The sequence below is a fragment of the Bactrocera neohumeralis genome, chromosome 4 (genome assembly GCF_024586455.1).
Source record: "Bactrocera neohumeralis isolate Rockhampton chromosome 4, APGP_CSIRO_Bneo_wtdbg2-racon-allhic-juicebox.fasta_v2, whole genome shotgun sequence".
NCBI classification, from domain to species: domain Eukaryota; kingdom Metazoa; phylum Arthropoda; class Insecta; order Diptera; family Tephritidae; genus Bactrocera; species Bactrocera neohumeralis.
The window spans coordinates 4286069-4302365 of NC_065921.1; the positions used below are offsets into that span (position 1 = coordinate 4286069).

General features: G+C 37.1%; 1 protein-coding gene across 3 annotated transcripts in view; it reads left to right on the forward strand.

The window, feature by feature from the left end:
- Positions 1-16297, forward strand: part of LOC126757631 (ubiquitin carboxyl-terminal hydrolase 43) — a 32391-nt gene extending 16094 nt beyond the window's left edge. The window contains exons 2-8 of one of the 3 annotated variants that reach the window (XM_050471686.1): positions 7664-7732; positions 8962-9162; positions 9270-9404; positions 9503-9637; positions 11324-13355; positions 13411-14504; positions 14572-16297. In XM_050471686.1, coding sequence (XP_050327643.1) covers positions 7664-7732; positions 8962-9162; positions 9270-9404; positions 9503-9637; positions 11324-13355; positions 13411-14504; positions 14572-14622 — 3717 coding nt within the window. In that variant the 3' untranslated portion in view covers positions 14623-16297. The remainder of the gene's footprint in view (positions 1-7663; positions 7733-8961; positions 9163-9269; positions 9405-9502; positions 9638-11323; positions 13356-13410; positions 14505-14571) is intronic. The other 2 variants (XM_050471687.1, XM_050471688.1) reach the window with 2 other exon arrangements.

Consider the following 16297-nt stretch of genomic DNA (forward strand, 5'->3'; position numbering starts at 1 on the left):
TTTTTTTTTTACATCAATTCAAGTGTGCTTTGGCTTGAAACTGCTCATTCACAAGCTCTTCACACAACTTAGCGCTTGATACTGCTATGTCTCGAAACGTTGCTTTTGTAAATTGATATAAGTGACAATATTGCTAAATTGCGATAAGAGTTGGGCGTAGCTTTGCAGTCTTGGGCACTAGCGTTCAGCCTATTAACCGACAACAACAAAAACAGCAATGACAGTTGGGCTGGCATACTGGGTTGATTGACTGACGGATGGCCTGGTATGTTATGCTATGAGAAAACTCCATACATACATACATACATACATAATCATACGAATACCTACTACTGTCTTGGCTCGCTAACTTTTGATTGTCCACCGTTGATTGTCGTGAAATAAAACTCTGGCATTTACTTGCTGGTGCTGAGTGCAACGACTCGAAATTTCCAACGCCCGAGTAGTGGTGCCGATTGTTTACGTTTCATTCAGAAAGCGAATAAACGCACACACGCACCGCACACATTCCTTTTAATTTAGATATTATTTATTTTATGTGTTGTTATTGTTTATTTGAAATTACTTGTTTTTTGCTGAGCATGCTCTAACTACTCCCAAGTTTCTGTGTGAACATGAACTCCGCTAAATGCTTGCGGTCATTTTCTTTTGGTAATTCGAAGAACGCTATAAATAAATTATTAATTAAAGCAATATCGCTTACTCAAGTTAATGGCAGCCGAAAAGAACAGTGCCTGTCTACAAGGCTATTATTTCTAACGAGGTGGAAGCTTTTGCTTGCAACATTTAAATTCGTTTGTGCAACGTGTTCTAATGCTCTCTAAATATTGGAGCGAAGGCTTTAATTGCTCAGCACTGAAATTCACGATTTGCTTATTTAAGGCTAGGTGGCCGCGTGTGCAGGGTATATTCTTGGCGTGAGTGAAATTAAGAGGGAAATGAGCTTAGTAGCAAAAATTAATCACTCCCCGTTCGCTTGTTTGCTCTCGTGTTACTGAAAGTGTAAAGAAACCAACGTCAATGTAAACGAACAGAAAATGGCATGCCCTGTAAGAAAAACCAAAACAGCTTCACAAGTCGACTTACAGCGTGTTTCAAGTAATTCGTTCGTTTAACATAACACTGCAATGTTTTGTTCTCAACGGACAAATCAATTCATGTGCACGGACAGCAATAAAAGCAGCAAATGCAATAACATGCATTACAATGTTCTTTCCAAGCACTGTTGTTTTAAAACAATACTGAAGGAGTAGACAATAAAGGCAATGAAAATCTAGTCATATGGCAATGGGTGCAACAAAACTTTTTCCATATTTCTGTAATATACAAATTTATGCTTATTGTTATTATTTATTATTGGCTTTCTTATCATATTCAAGTTCAAGATATGCTATTTTATAATAAAATTACATAGTAAGAACCATTTTATACATTTTGTATAAAGATATAATCAATTTTGTGCTAATAGATAGATCCACTCGTTATGTATATATGTATGTATATGTACATATGTATGTACATAATATATAATTTCAACAAACATAAAATATTAAAAATCTGTTTGATGTTTGTGTTATTATAAATATAACATAAGTACTAAGTACTTAATGATATAAGTTATATTATTTATTTATACTATTCTTAAAATTAAAAAAAATTGTAAGCGTATTTAGTATACTTATTATTACAAATTATAGTTTGAATACGTGTTTAAGTGCACTTCGATTATATGTACATACATACAGTATTCGCTTTTAACAGTAAGTGCATGATACAACTCGTTACTTTTTAGCTAGGCAATACAGGCACTGTTTTACATTGCATTGCCTTTCAAGCATCAAAACAGAGTATGCATTATTTGCTTTGTTGAGAGAAACGAACGAGTCATATTTGTTTGGGTCTTTTGCCTTCGTTGCTGTTCAAGTACACCACTTACATTGCTGTAAATGATATCAAACACTGTTAATGCTATAGGTCACTCGTTGCTTTCCTGATATCAAGTGCACTTGTACAGAAGTCTAATATGTATTACTGCATATTTTCATATATTAGTCCTTAAACATATAGTAGATAAATTTTTAAACCCATAATAACAAGAAATGGTGAAGAATTACTAGTTCTGTAGAAATCTTTTGTGAAACAACTGCTAAGTTTTCCTAATGGCATCATTGATTTATGTGCATGTTATATGTATGTATGTATGTATGTACATATATGCATCTGTGTGAAACACACTGGAGATTATTCCGCCAATATCCGGCGGAGAATTGTGAACCGAATTTCCTTAAAGAAATACCAATGGAAAAAACCTGGCGTAGAAAGCCAAAGAACAGGTGGTTTCTGATGCCATACATACTTACAAACATCAGGTTATGACGTGCTTCTTACTTTCTTTCATTTTTGCCGATTTTTGCTAGTGGTTGTTTTGTGTTTCGCTGGCAATTCGCGCGCTACTAATTTGTCTATACTCAAATCTAATAAGGGAATTGTAGTCGGAGTCGATTATTAAATTAACGATGTCTGCGACGTTAATCCGCATTTTAATAATCACGAAAGTTAATATATTTAGTATTTAATTACTTTGATTTGCGTTTTAGGCAGGACGACGAGGTGTGAGGTGTATATGTACATATATCAATTTGTAGTTTTATACTTTAAATTGTTGGATGAAGCAGTCAATTCTATTGATACGAAAATAACTTTTTTTTATAACTTTTCAACATCTTTTCTAATATTGGTTTCATTTGTTATGAGATTGACTCAATTCCATGCAATTTTTTCGTTTTCTTTGTTTGTGTAGCTCCGCTTTCACTTCCTCTACTTAATCCACCCCTTTTCTATGTGCGTTTAAATATACATACATATTTCATATACTAATATTTTTGCATAAATATCGACAGACGCAAACAAATTTCGTTTGCAAACTTGTTTTGTCAGCCAATTTCTAGCCGGAATCTTTCTATGGTATGTTAATTACATATGTTAATTATCATACCGTCATTATGTTATTAGGTATGTTAAAGCGCTTAAGCTCAATTCGCTTGAATCTCACTTGCTTTCGCAAACAGTTCATTCCTGATATTTTGCACTAAATCCATGGTCTCAATGTCCCCACGTACACACTCACATGTACTTACTTGTATAGTGTGTGCTACATTTGTTTGCGCAGCTATTATCAATACATTTGCCAATTTTGCTGCCGCTGCCGCTGCCGGTACCGTTCTGCAGTTGGACCGTTGGGCCAGCGTTGTTTGCTTTATTTCCTCTCTCCCCAATTCGAATCATGACTACGGCTAATACAGTGATTTGGCTTCTTTCCGGTTAGGAGCGGTCACTTTCTTTGTGGTTCTTAACTTGTTTTTGTTTGTTTGCTTTCTTTTGCTCTTTTTTATGTAAATGCACTTAATACTTTTGTCAAATATTTGAATAAATTCCTTTTTTGTTCGTTTATTGGTGAGAGTCGTTCACTGGGCTCGTAACTAATTTTATAAATGTATTGATTTCCTAAACTACTTTAATACACAGAGGTATGCAGTCGACGCAAGTCAGGAGATCTGATAAAAAGTTTAGAAAAAGTGAGAGAATTGGAAAAAGGCGATCAGTTTCTTTCTAGTTGGTTCTTCCAGTAAGTTTATGGTAACTGGCCAAGTTGGTTAGGACCAAAGATAACCTGCATTGTTATGATGTCCCTCAGCGAATCAGCCTGTCACTTTAAGTATGAAAAAAGTCTCAACTAGGAAAGCTTCGCTTTTGTTAATGTGCTCGTTAAATACATAAAGAAACTCAGAGAAGGTGACAATAAGTTACAAATCCGTTCATATTGTAATGTTGAAAGGATATTATTCTTCTTAAATGGCGTAGACTCCGCTTGGTGTCAATTCGAGATACCAAGTGCAGCCAGGCTCTTCTCCACCTGGTCTTTCAAACGAAGGGAGGTCTTCCTCTTTCTCTGATTCTCCCGACGGTACTGCGCCGAATACTTTTGGATGTGGAGTGTTTTCGTCCATTCGGACGACATGACTTAATCAGCGTAGCCGCTGTCTTTTGATTCGCTGAAGTATGTCAATGGCGTCGTATAACTCGTACAGCTCATCGTTCCATCGAATGCGATATTCGCCATGGCCAACTCGCCTTGGCCAACTCTCGAAAACTCGTAACGTCGACTCGTCAGATTTTGTCATCTGAGAGAGGACTTTACTTCTCAATTGCCTACTCAGTCCAAAGTAGCATCTGTTAGTAAGAGTTATTCTGTTGTTGGATTTCGAGGCTGACGTTGTTGCTGGTATTAATTATGGTTCCAAGATAGACGAAATTATCAACGAGTTCGAAGTTATGACTGTCAACAGTGACGTGGAAGCCAAGTCGTGAGTGCGACGACTGTTTGTTTGATTTTTCGTCTACAAATTACAAATGAACCGGTTATACATAAGTATAAGGTATACCATCTGATCAAATTTTACCCAAACTGGCATTTTATGATTGCTTTCAAAATAGGCTCCTAACCTAACGCTTGTAACGCTAAATCCATTTTTCCATGCAATTGTCATAACCCGACTGGACCAGTCTGGATCAAATTCGAACAGGTTTTAACCAAACAAAGCCTTTTAACAATCCTTCCTTCCAAGTGGATTTTCTTTTATCACTTGCCACAGCATCAATGAAGGCATTGATAGTCTAATTTGGAATTGACTCGTCAAAACTGTTATAAGCCAAACCCTATAATTATATCGATAGTACCGTTTTAAACGCTCGTTTACGTATGGAGCTTTGTCGATCGGACTATTAATAAGTTATTATCTAACAAATAGCCGCTGACGTTAAATAATAAAATTGACTGCCTTCCACGTGTTGTCAATAGTTCATTCAACATACATATACACACACATCTTTGCATGCATTCCATCTACGTATATTTGCGTACTTTGCATGTTTGAACACAACCGATACTGACAATAGCCTTCTCAACTCCTCAGCTGCACCGGTGCAATGTGTAACAACAACGTAGATAATAGTAAAACTCAATAGTGGTTAGAATGATTGTTGGGCGATGGGCGTGAGTTTTCATAAGCTGCACGACATGCCCTCAACACTATGTCCATACCTACTTGTATGTATCTGTGTATGTACATATGTGTTGGAAGAAATAGCGACTTGTTGCCAATCTATTGATAAATAACTGAGCAACTCTATGCATATATCAATGTACTGTGCACAGGTAAGGAGACTCTCTATGAATAAACATCACTGGCACCCAGCTACTGCCCGCCACCCACCAGCTGACTGGGGGCATTATGAAAACAAAAGCGAAATAAATATGGAAGCTGCAGCTGGCGCTTTTGTTGAGGCATAATGCAGATTTAAGAAAAGATGAGTGACCGCGGGGGAGGGGAAGTTCAATGGGCGTGCCTACATATGTGCATACATATATACATATATGTGATAGTGTTTATTTGCGTTTTTGTGGCATAATAATTGTGGCCAAGTTGCGTACTCGTATATTTGTTTGTTTGCATACGTGTGTGTGTGTGTCACGCTTTCATATGACGTGTCTTATTCTATTTCCTTAAGTGTAAATGAGCACTGAGGTCACAATAGTTGAACTTCAGCTATTTTAATTATTTGAATTGCGTGTGTCAGACGTCTAAACATGAAATGCGAAAATTCATTTGTACTAACACTGTGCAACAAGGTTCGTAAAGTGAAAACATTTTGTAGCGGAAGCGTCAGAATGTGTTTTCTTTGCAAATTGTTTTCAATTTAATAAAATTGGACATGAAGCATAAGCTACGTCTAATCGAGTTTATTAAGCAATAAATTGACTCTTGTTGTTGTTGTGTTGTTGTTTATTGTATAAGTCGTAGATTTTTAAGTAAACCAAACGAAATTGTGAGAAATGAACCAACAACCAGTAGTTTACTTGACCTGACCCCCCATATTATCCGACGTTGCTTTGGAGGTTCAAATAAAGTCTTATTGCTTAAATATTTTACTATATACTTTCTATAGGCTATTCTATTTAACGGGGTTTTCAATAAGAGCTCTACAAAAGTAAAAAAAGAATAAAACATAGACGGTTTTGAATATCAATGAAATTCTTTATTCCTGTAAAAGTATGTTCGATGCCATTATGTATGGAACGCGGTTTCTTTTGCATGGCCACCATGGCAAGCTTGCAGAAGTCCGGACGCTGAATCTTATTTTCGACGGTTTTCAAGCATAAATCGGCCGATACTGTTGCAATTTTACGTTTGATATTCGTACGAAGTTCATCAATCGTTGCTGGCTTGTTGGCATAGAAATAGAAACAGGAAATAGTCTAACGGCGTCAAATCGCACGACCGAGGCGGCCAATTGAGTGGGCCATTTCTTGAGATAAAACGTTTACCAAACTTGGTTATCAATAAATCGATTGTGACATTCGCTGTGTGGCTTGTGGCGCCGTCCTGTTGGAACCACGTATTGTCCAAGTCCATACCATCTAATTCGGGCCAAAAATATTCGGTTATCATTACCATAAACCGCCCCATACCGTAATTTTTTTTTGAGAAGCAATGGTGACTCATGGAGTTGGTGAGGATTGCCATTCAGCCGGAAATTTGATTTTGTAAGAATGTAGGCCAAGATCTTTTCACAAAATTCGCCACAACGACGTCACAGAGATGCCCAACGCTTGAGAACGACGTGTGAAAGACTGATTTGGGTATTCTTCAATTGATGCGCTAGCCTCAACAGTATTTTCTTCATGACAGGCACGTCTTTGTCTCACTGGCAGGGGAACATTTTGTACTGTGCCTGTGGATTCAAATTTTTCCACTGGGTGCTCAATTGTTGATCTGACAGGACGATTATGACGACCAAAAATTGGATGTAGGGCTCTTAAAGTTGAGGCCACTGACTCCGAATTTCGGTAGTAGTTTTTAATAACTTCGATTCGTTGTTGGAACGTATATCTTTCCATAATGAAATGTCAAACCTTACTGAAGAGATGTCAAAAGAGCGGGAAAAACATGGCGTCGTTTGCGGTCCCTATCGGTCTACTTTTCTAGCGCCCCTATTGGAAAACCCGTTATATTTTTATTCATTGCAAATGACTTTGCACCGTAAAAACGTGTCCTAATGTATCAAAGCATTAGAAAGCCTCAATCAACAGCGCTAACTAAACCACATTTGAACTGAAAAAATTTCGTTTTCAAGAATCAAATTGACCACTTTTTAGCCCTAAAAAACTTCTTTATTTGGCGTGATGTGTTAACGAATTTTAACATGAATTATTGCTTATGGCAACTGCACTATACAATCTTCGAACAAATTTTTTAACGAATGGTTACGAAACGGAAATTCAAATAATCGGTTTTCCGGTCATTCGAATAATTTTAAGAGCCGTAATTGAAAATCTTAGATCTAACATGTGTATGTATGTCATTTTGGTGATAATTTTAAAATTTTGAAAATTGCTCGATGGTAGTATAAATGCATATTTAAAAAAATATATATATTTTTTACCTAATCATAAGAGCGCCTGCATATAATAAAATCCACTAATTCCGCATTTTCTTGGAAAAAGTTTTAATGTGTAAAAAAATCTAATTTCACGTTTTAATATGCTCAACCTAATATCCCTAATTTATTTCGTTCTTTTGCTCCTTTCAATTACGACGTGCAGAAAGAAAGTTCAGCGCATAAAACAACGGGAATAGTGCCTTTTTACACCGCTTGCTGGCGCAGAAAAAAGGTAGACATCATCTTCTGCTTTCTCATCGTTCCCAAAACGCTTGATGGCATCTGTTCGCTTTGCCACAATAAAAAACACTAAAGAAATAACGCAAAAACGCTAATAACATTTTGCCAACAGCAAATCCAACAACAAGCATAGGTCGCATACAGCGCATCCACTAACAATCAAAAATTGGCAATTGGCATATTCAACTTGACGCCCACTAAAGATCGCTTAGTTGCACATCGCCCACCAGCTTAGCTTAACTACACTCACCTCTTGCCTAGAACGCCCACATACAAACATGTGCATCTTTTCTTCTTCTTCAACTTTTTATACATACATACATATGTACGCTTCACTTTAATTTTGACTGCAGCCTTGCAGCAATTTCTCGATGGCAAAAATAATACGCGCCTCTCAATGCATTTAGTTTTAGTTGAACTCGAACCGTTTAAAGTTTTTACTTCAGCTGCGTCAACAATGCCTAGTCGCACAATTGCAAACTTAATTGGCGCTTTTTCGGCGGGCGTTCAATGGAGATTGTCATTGTCATTTTAATTCATTTTTCCTATCGAAGCTCATCTTATTCTGCTGCGACAAATGCGCATTACAATTCATTTTTATTGATTTCCACAAACATTGACGCTACGCGATGAAACGTTCTATTGATTAGGTCGTCGGCTTCGTCTATGTTTTCATAAGTTCATTCGTTGCTTGCTTTATTTACTTGCTTTTATTGAAAAAATTCATTGGCGGCAATTTCGAATCATATACCATTTCCCCTTTTCGCTTGCTTTGCTATAAATTTTCCGCACGATTCGCCATATAAAATATTGACGAATTGTTTTTTTAATGCAAACGCTTAACTTAATATTACATACATAGCTTCTGGGTTGTCTAGTACTCGTATATATGTATTACAAGTATGTACATTTCATTCGAAAATCGTATGCAAATCATAAGTGGCTATAGAAAAAAATCTAAATTTTATCATTTCGAAATCTATAAACGTTTATTCATTCTTGCATAATTGCTTAGTATTGACCCGTAAAAGTCAACCAGTTTTTATGCACAAACATTGCCAAAACCAGTTCCAAAGTTAGTATTTTCAGTAGATTGGATCAACATGTGCACAATTCATTCTTAAGTTTAGCTCTCTAAAAACATTCAAAATATCAAATAACTTAACTAATTGCCTTTTCTTATTTCCATTTCCTTCCTTCCTACATTCCACTTCGAAATAGGCGAACAAAAGCGCCGCTGTGTGCATATCCACAACCGCCGATCGCGTGCCACCCATCGGCAGCTACCAGTGGCCGGCTGACCAGACACCTGGCGTCATGGGGCTCAAAAATCATGGCAACACATGTTTTATGAATGCAGTGCTGCAATGTCTTAGTCACACCGACATACTGGCGGAATATTTCGTTTTGGATCAGTACAAGGTGAGTGGTGTGCTGTGGCAGCGCATTCATATATTGCTTTTATTTGTATAATCACTTATTATCTCATGTTTATGTGTGTTTATCAACCGTGTAATTTAATTTTTAAGGCCGATCTAAAGCGACGCAACAAAATCAATTCACGCAAATTTGGTACCAAAGGAGAATTAACCGAACAACTGGCCAATGTGCTAAAGGCGCTATGGACCTGCAAGAATGAGAGCGATCACAGCACGAGTTTTAAGGTGAGTCCAATTGTGACAACAACTGCACACACACACACACACACACACACACACACATCTGAATTTCTTATGCTAATATGCTAATATTTTGCTTGCAGGCTGTTGTTGATCGCTATGGTTCACAATTTCGTAGCTCAACACAACATGATGCTCAAGAATTCTTATTCTGGCTGCTGGATAAAGTGCACGAGGACCTCAATACGGCCACGAAACGGCGTTATAAAAGTGTAAAGGTGCTTATATTACCTAAATTTAGTTTAATAATTTATATCCCACGAGGTGGTAAAGCAATATTTCTTAACTTGTTCTGAAATTAAATGAAAGTTAGGGGGTAAAATTAGCCATGACTCGGAAAGCGGTACCGTCTGCCAATCAATAATTCTAAAGCAAGAACTTCCCCCTATAAATCCCTTCTAATTACTACTTTCCGATTCAAACAGAGTTAGAACGCCGAAATATCAGCCCTTGGCAGAAAAAAACCTTGTCAATTCCGGTAATTTAAATGTGGGACTGCCTATAAATTCGCTACTCTACAACATTGAAATAGCAAGCATAAACTGTTTAGCCTTAAAACTTTCTATAAACGGGTGTGCGCTTGCTTTGACAACATTTACTCCTCTTTTTATACTTTGTTAATGGAACAGATATCTTTTGTCCCCAACTTTGCTGGGTTTTCATTAAAACTAATTTAAATTTCATTATTAAAGTATCGGAAGATGAGAGCTATTTCCTATTTTCCACCCACCTACGTATATGAGCATTACACAAGCATTTCCCAGACACTGTTCCTTATCTACAGAATTACATGTGTGTGCATGTGGTCATAAAATACACAAAAACATCGCCTTCAATGATTTTCTCTACCTTCCTAGAACCTGTCCGCTCATAGACGAATGCATATATACATGTACTTACATACAAACTTTCGTGATATATGTACATATATGTATGTACATATATAATGCATTTTATAATCAGAGAAATTGCGACTTTATTGTTGTTCGTCAAATGCACCGGTTGACCGACGAATAAATGGCAACCAGCAGAATGTGGCAGTTAATTTTACAATTCTTATTTACATTCATCGTAAATTGGGCATTTATAAAAAAGTCAGCCAGTGGGAATGCAAGGTGCAGAGAAAAGTCTCTGTTGCAATATTCCCGGGGCTGCTTATGTAAACAAAAGCAAATTGCTGAAGTATGTTTATTAGAAATATTTATGAATATACACACATATGTATATAAGTCGTTTGCGCTGTAACTGTAAGCATTTCCACGCGTGCTCTTGAATTATTATTATTTTTGCAAAGTGGAAAGATACAATTTACTTAGGTTTGTATAGATAAGATAAACTGAAAGAGGCGAGAGCAGCGATATTAGCGCTACCGTCGGAGGACATTAGAAAATCACTTATGATAAGTTATCTATTAGGAAACCATTTTTGGCGGCATTTTGAGTGTTTTCAAACAAGTAACGTTTTTGTTTAACAATTAGTAATTATATAATAATCTAATTATGTGCTTAACCCGGATTGCAAATAATGCATTAAAAAATAAGTCATTTTTTTATCCCGAAAATCTTAATTAAAATTAATTTTTAAATTCAATTAGCGTAAACAAAACAATATTAATTTCAAATAATGAAAAAAATTCCTAAAAATCGGGTTAAGAATTTATTTATTCCCAAAAAAAAAAAAAATAATGAAATCACAACATTGTTTAATAATTCGAACTCGATCTACCTTAGGATAAATAAATGTATAAATATTAAAACGAAACGTTATTAAAGTTAAATATAATACCTTGAAGACAAACTTACCATCCGTTACACAAATTCGGAAAATCATTTAAATATTATTATCGAATTCTTCAAAACTGTACAATTTTTGGAATCATAATTTTTACATAACCTTTTTTTCAGAACTCATACGGCCGCCCGGATGAGGTTATCGCCGCAGAAACTTTAGCCAATCACATTCGTTGCAACAATTCGTTTGTGCAAGCGGTATTCCAAGCACAATTCCGTTCGTCTCTCACATGCCCACGCTGTAAAAAACAGTCAAACACATTCGATCCGTTCCATTGCATTTCGGTGCAGCTGCCGCAATTAATGCAGCAAACGATTTTCGTGACCGTAGTGTATTTGCAACGGGACCCGCGTCAAGTGAAGATCGGTATTAGTGTGCCTACTGGTTCGCCAATTGTCGCTCTACGCGAACAATTGCAGGCTGACACGGGCATTCTGGGCAAACACATGGTATTAGTTGACATCAGCAAAGAGGGTTTCACGCGCGTTTTCTACGACTCACAACCGGTGGCAACACTAAGTGGCATCGAATCCATTTACTGCATTGAAGTACCCGAAACAAAGGTCGTCGCATCAACAGCAGTAACAACGTCAGCAACAAAAGTGGACACTGAAAAAGGTGACACAAGTCGAAGCAGCAACCCCAATCCCAATCAAAGTACAGCGAAAAGTGCTACATCGACGGAGGTGAACAAAAACAGTTCGACAGGCAACACTGCCAATGCAACCACAAATGGTGCTAAGACCACTAACACTTCGTCTACTGCCAACACAACCAATGAACTACTCCTGTTAGTGGCAAATGTGCATAAACGTAAAACGGATCCTGAAATTAAAGAGACACCGAATGGCGATAACTCGCATACATATTCCGTGGAACGTTTCGGTATGCCGTTCAGCTTGTTAACAACGCGAGATTGCTCTTATGCTGATTTACAAAAGCGACTATTACGCGAAATGACGCCATTACTGAAACCTGAAGTTTTCTCGAGTGGAAAACAGAAGAGCGATTTGTTTCAGATACGTCTACAAGATCCGTCCGCTGATCCAGATACATATTTACAGAATGTTGAACATCCACTGCTAACAGAAATGATCGACCTGGCATTATCTGTGCTTTCATCAGAAGCTGGACCACCGCATATAAAGCTATTACTAGAGTGGACTGAGCCGGAAGAGTACTTTGTGGACCTCAGTGATAAAGTGGTCGAAGATGAAAGTGTGGCACGTTTGCTCAATGTTGGAAAACTGAAAACCACAAAAGACACGTCAGTACTTACTTTAGAGCAATGCCTTGAGCACTACACCAAAGCGGAAACCCTGAGCGCCGAAGATGCTTGGCGTTGTCCACACTGTCAGCAATATTTGCCGGTTGTGAAGACACTCGGTCTGTGGTCGTTACCCGACATCTTGGTCGTGCATTTCAAACGATTCCGACAGCATCACGAAAAAGGTGCCAATGCAGCTAAACTTACCACTATGGTAAAATTCCCATTGAATGCATTCGATATGTCTCCACATTTGGTGCGTGGTGAGGAAGATGAGAATGGTCCGCGTACAACGCTTAGTGCTGCAGCTGCCATGGATAATGGACCGTTTTCTCGATCAAATCCATGGAAAAAATCTCGACCAGGAGATTCCCGATCCTCAACACTTAGTTCACGTGATAACCGAGAAACCCGTTATGATTTGTACGCTGTCTGCTATCATCAAGGGGACACTCTCGAAACGGGTCATTACACAGCCGCATGTAAGAATCCATACGACAGGCAATGGTACAAATTTGATGATCAACGGGTCTCTAAAGTACCGAACGCTTCAATCGAAGAGGAGATTATCAATAATGAGGCTTATATGTTATTTTATCAGCGTCGCGTCGGAGATGCAGCTGAATGCTCCGGCTCTAGTTCGAATTCGGGAGATCATTGGGTTTCTCGAATAGCACCACCACCGAATATGGCAGTTGTTGAAAAGATAAGTGCTGCGGAGGAAAAAGTTATCGAAGAAGATATATCCGACGATCGAAAGAACATTGAGATCGCCACCACTGCTGTAATAGAGCCATTACCAGGAAGAACAGAAGAAAAACCAATTGACATACCTAAATTAAGTAAAGCTAAACTTGAAAATGACACCGTTGTCGAAGGTAATAAAGCTTTGATAACATATGCATTTTTTTTTCTAATACACTTTATTTACAGTGAAAATAGAAACATCCCCGATGGTTGTGAACAATGAAAATATTTCGGTCGATATCGAAACTCTAGAATTTGCTGATTCAGAAACCGTTGCCCCCGACGACGATAGCATCGCTGTGAAAACAAATGCAGTCAGCGCATTGAAAGCACTGAATACACTAACACCAAATAAAATAGTAGAAAAGCAGAACAGTGTTGGCGAAACTCAGATCTTTACTATGGATGAAGACTGTCAAATTGAGGAAAGCCAATCAATGGAAACGGCAGTACCCTCTACCCATACTGCAACTACAGAAATCAAGTCCCAAAAATCACCCTTAACAGTACTGAAAGCTGTGGCAGATGCAAAGACGGAGCCAGCAGTTTCTTCCACAGGGCCAAACAAGCCTACTATAAACACAACCGCTAAAGTATTAACTAATGGCTACGCTACAGATGACTACAAATCGCCAAATCAAAAGTTGAACATTACGCAACCGATTGTAAATGGTAAACCAAAGAGTCCAGCAACATCTATCTCAGCGACAACACCAATACCAGCCGGTATGAATGGCAGTCGCGTTAGAAATTCCTCAACATCTTCCTCCAGTTCTTCCTTATCGTCACACTCATCGCCACACTCGCTGGCCGTCTCCATACATGGCGCATCGACATTACAAAGCAAGTTCAACGGCTTTACAACCACATCAGCCACAGCGAGTAGTAACTACAAAGAGGTATTGCTCTCAAGCAGTCTAAAAAGTAACAGTAGCAGTATTATTAGCGCTGCTGTGGCAGCGCATACAGCCCACGAATTCCACCTAACACGCCACCAGCCATGGAATGGCAGTCGTTCGAGTGTTTCCGCGCTGGAGAGCGGCACACAGACAAACAATCATCAACATATGCACGGGCTCAATTTAAGGCATTCATTCTCAACAAGCTCTAATTGCAAATTACGCGAATGTAGCGAAACACTTTCATCAATGTTGCGCAATTCGAGCAATACCTGCAGCAAAGATACGCTGATATTTATCGATCAACAGAATCATCATCATCACCACCACAGTTTAATCGAAGATGACGACGATTCATTCATGGGCAGTCGATCACTCTGGGTATGTTGTACACCTTAGTTTTCATATGTAAATTTGACTAAAATTAATTAATTTGCGTTGCTTACAGATTTCACCGGTAACACCACACAAACTAATAACGGTATCGCCCAAAAACTAAGTTGGCGCCGATCAGCGGGCTTTGCGCCTGCAAATATCCATATTTGGGTAGGATATTTGACGGGACAAGCTAAAACCGTCTTTAGCATGTATGCTATTGAATCCATTTAAATCGCAGGTGTATGATTTAAAGATATTTACAATTATTTTAATGTTAAGAGTACAGTGACCAAATTTATATAAATTATACACATTGTGTATACATTTGATATGTACAATACGTATGCATGTGCGCTTTAGATAACATTTAGTTATGTACAAACAAATGTCACGTGTGTATTCGACGCCTGTAAACCGTTTAGAGGCAAACAAATGCAAAATGAACTAGCAATAGAAAATTTACAACACATTATTGATAATTACCAGTGTATGTAGCAAAGTACAGTTATACAATTACTTTAAAAAATACTCGTATACGTTGATTCCGAGCTGAGCAGAGTTGAAACTGCAGAAGTTGGCTTATTGATTGTTGCTACATTTTACACAAATTGAACGAAATGAAAGAGCTGTGCAAGAGTAATAACAGTTTGCTGTATATGAATTAATCTTAAGTGGTGGATAAGTAGCTGACATATAGCTTTGCATAAGCATGATAACTTGAATTTGAATTTCAATATAAAACACGATATAAGTACATAGATTAACGGAAAACATGTTAATTATTAGAAGAAAGAAAACATTATATTATTTAGTGCTGTAAGCAAAATTTTATAAAATATGTTTATATTATAATTATTATATAAAGCCGGGTACAAGACTATTGAAACAATAGCATTACGATACAGTTCATAGATATAGAAATGGTTGCTTAGCTGAGTGCCGAGTTTGTCTTTTGATTTAACGAACGACCGCTATTAGAAAATGAAATGCCTTTTCTCTGACGATTTTCAGTGTTTTCGCAGTGACACAGCGTCATAACTAAAGCATTTGAAATGCTGCTGTATTTCATATATACCTACATATGTATGTATGTTTGCGATTACAACCTCACCAACTATAGATAAACTCAATTATAACTGAATATAATTTTAACTTAAAACTTAGTCACACGTAGCGATTTCTGATATTTCGTCAACTCTTCATGCCCTTAAAACACTCCATTGAAGAATACGAAAAACATAACAACGTGTATCCTTAAGTATCCAGAATACATCATTTCGCAGTCAAACTCTGCAATCATAATTACCAAATATATATTTTTAACTTTTATTTTTTTTTTTTAACTCTACAATTTCGCGTAGCCTCGTTTATTTTTGTTATGGATTTTACACAAAATGACGCAATAAATGCAATACCACATTATGTACGAACGAAACGAAATATTGATGTAATTATATTACATAACATTATTATTGAAACTTGCATACATATATATCTATGTATACGTAACTTAGCACCTTGCAATAAGCTAAAAACCAAATGTAACACTTTAAAGTAGATTTTAAATTAAAATCAAATATATGAATGAAGTGAATGAAGCATATAAGTATATATATTAACATAAAAAATATTAAAGACTTTGACTAAACTTTGTTTATATAAAGAGGAAAGTAATAACATTAATGTATTCATATATCTTTATTTATCAGAAATACAAGAAAAGTAAACGTTGTTAAAATGATGAAATCTATTTAAGGTGAGATGAATTGGAAATAAAAGTGAAAATACAAGCCAAA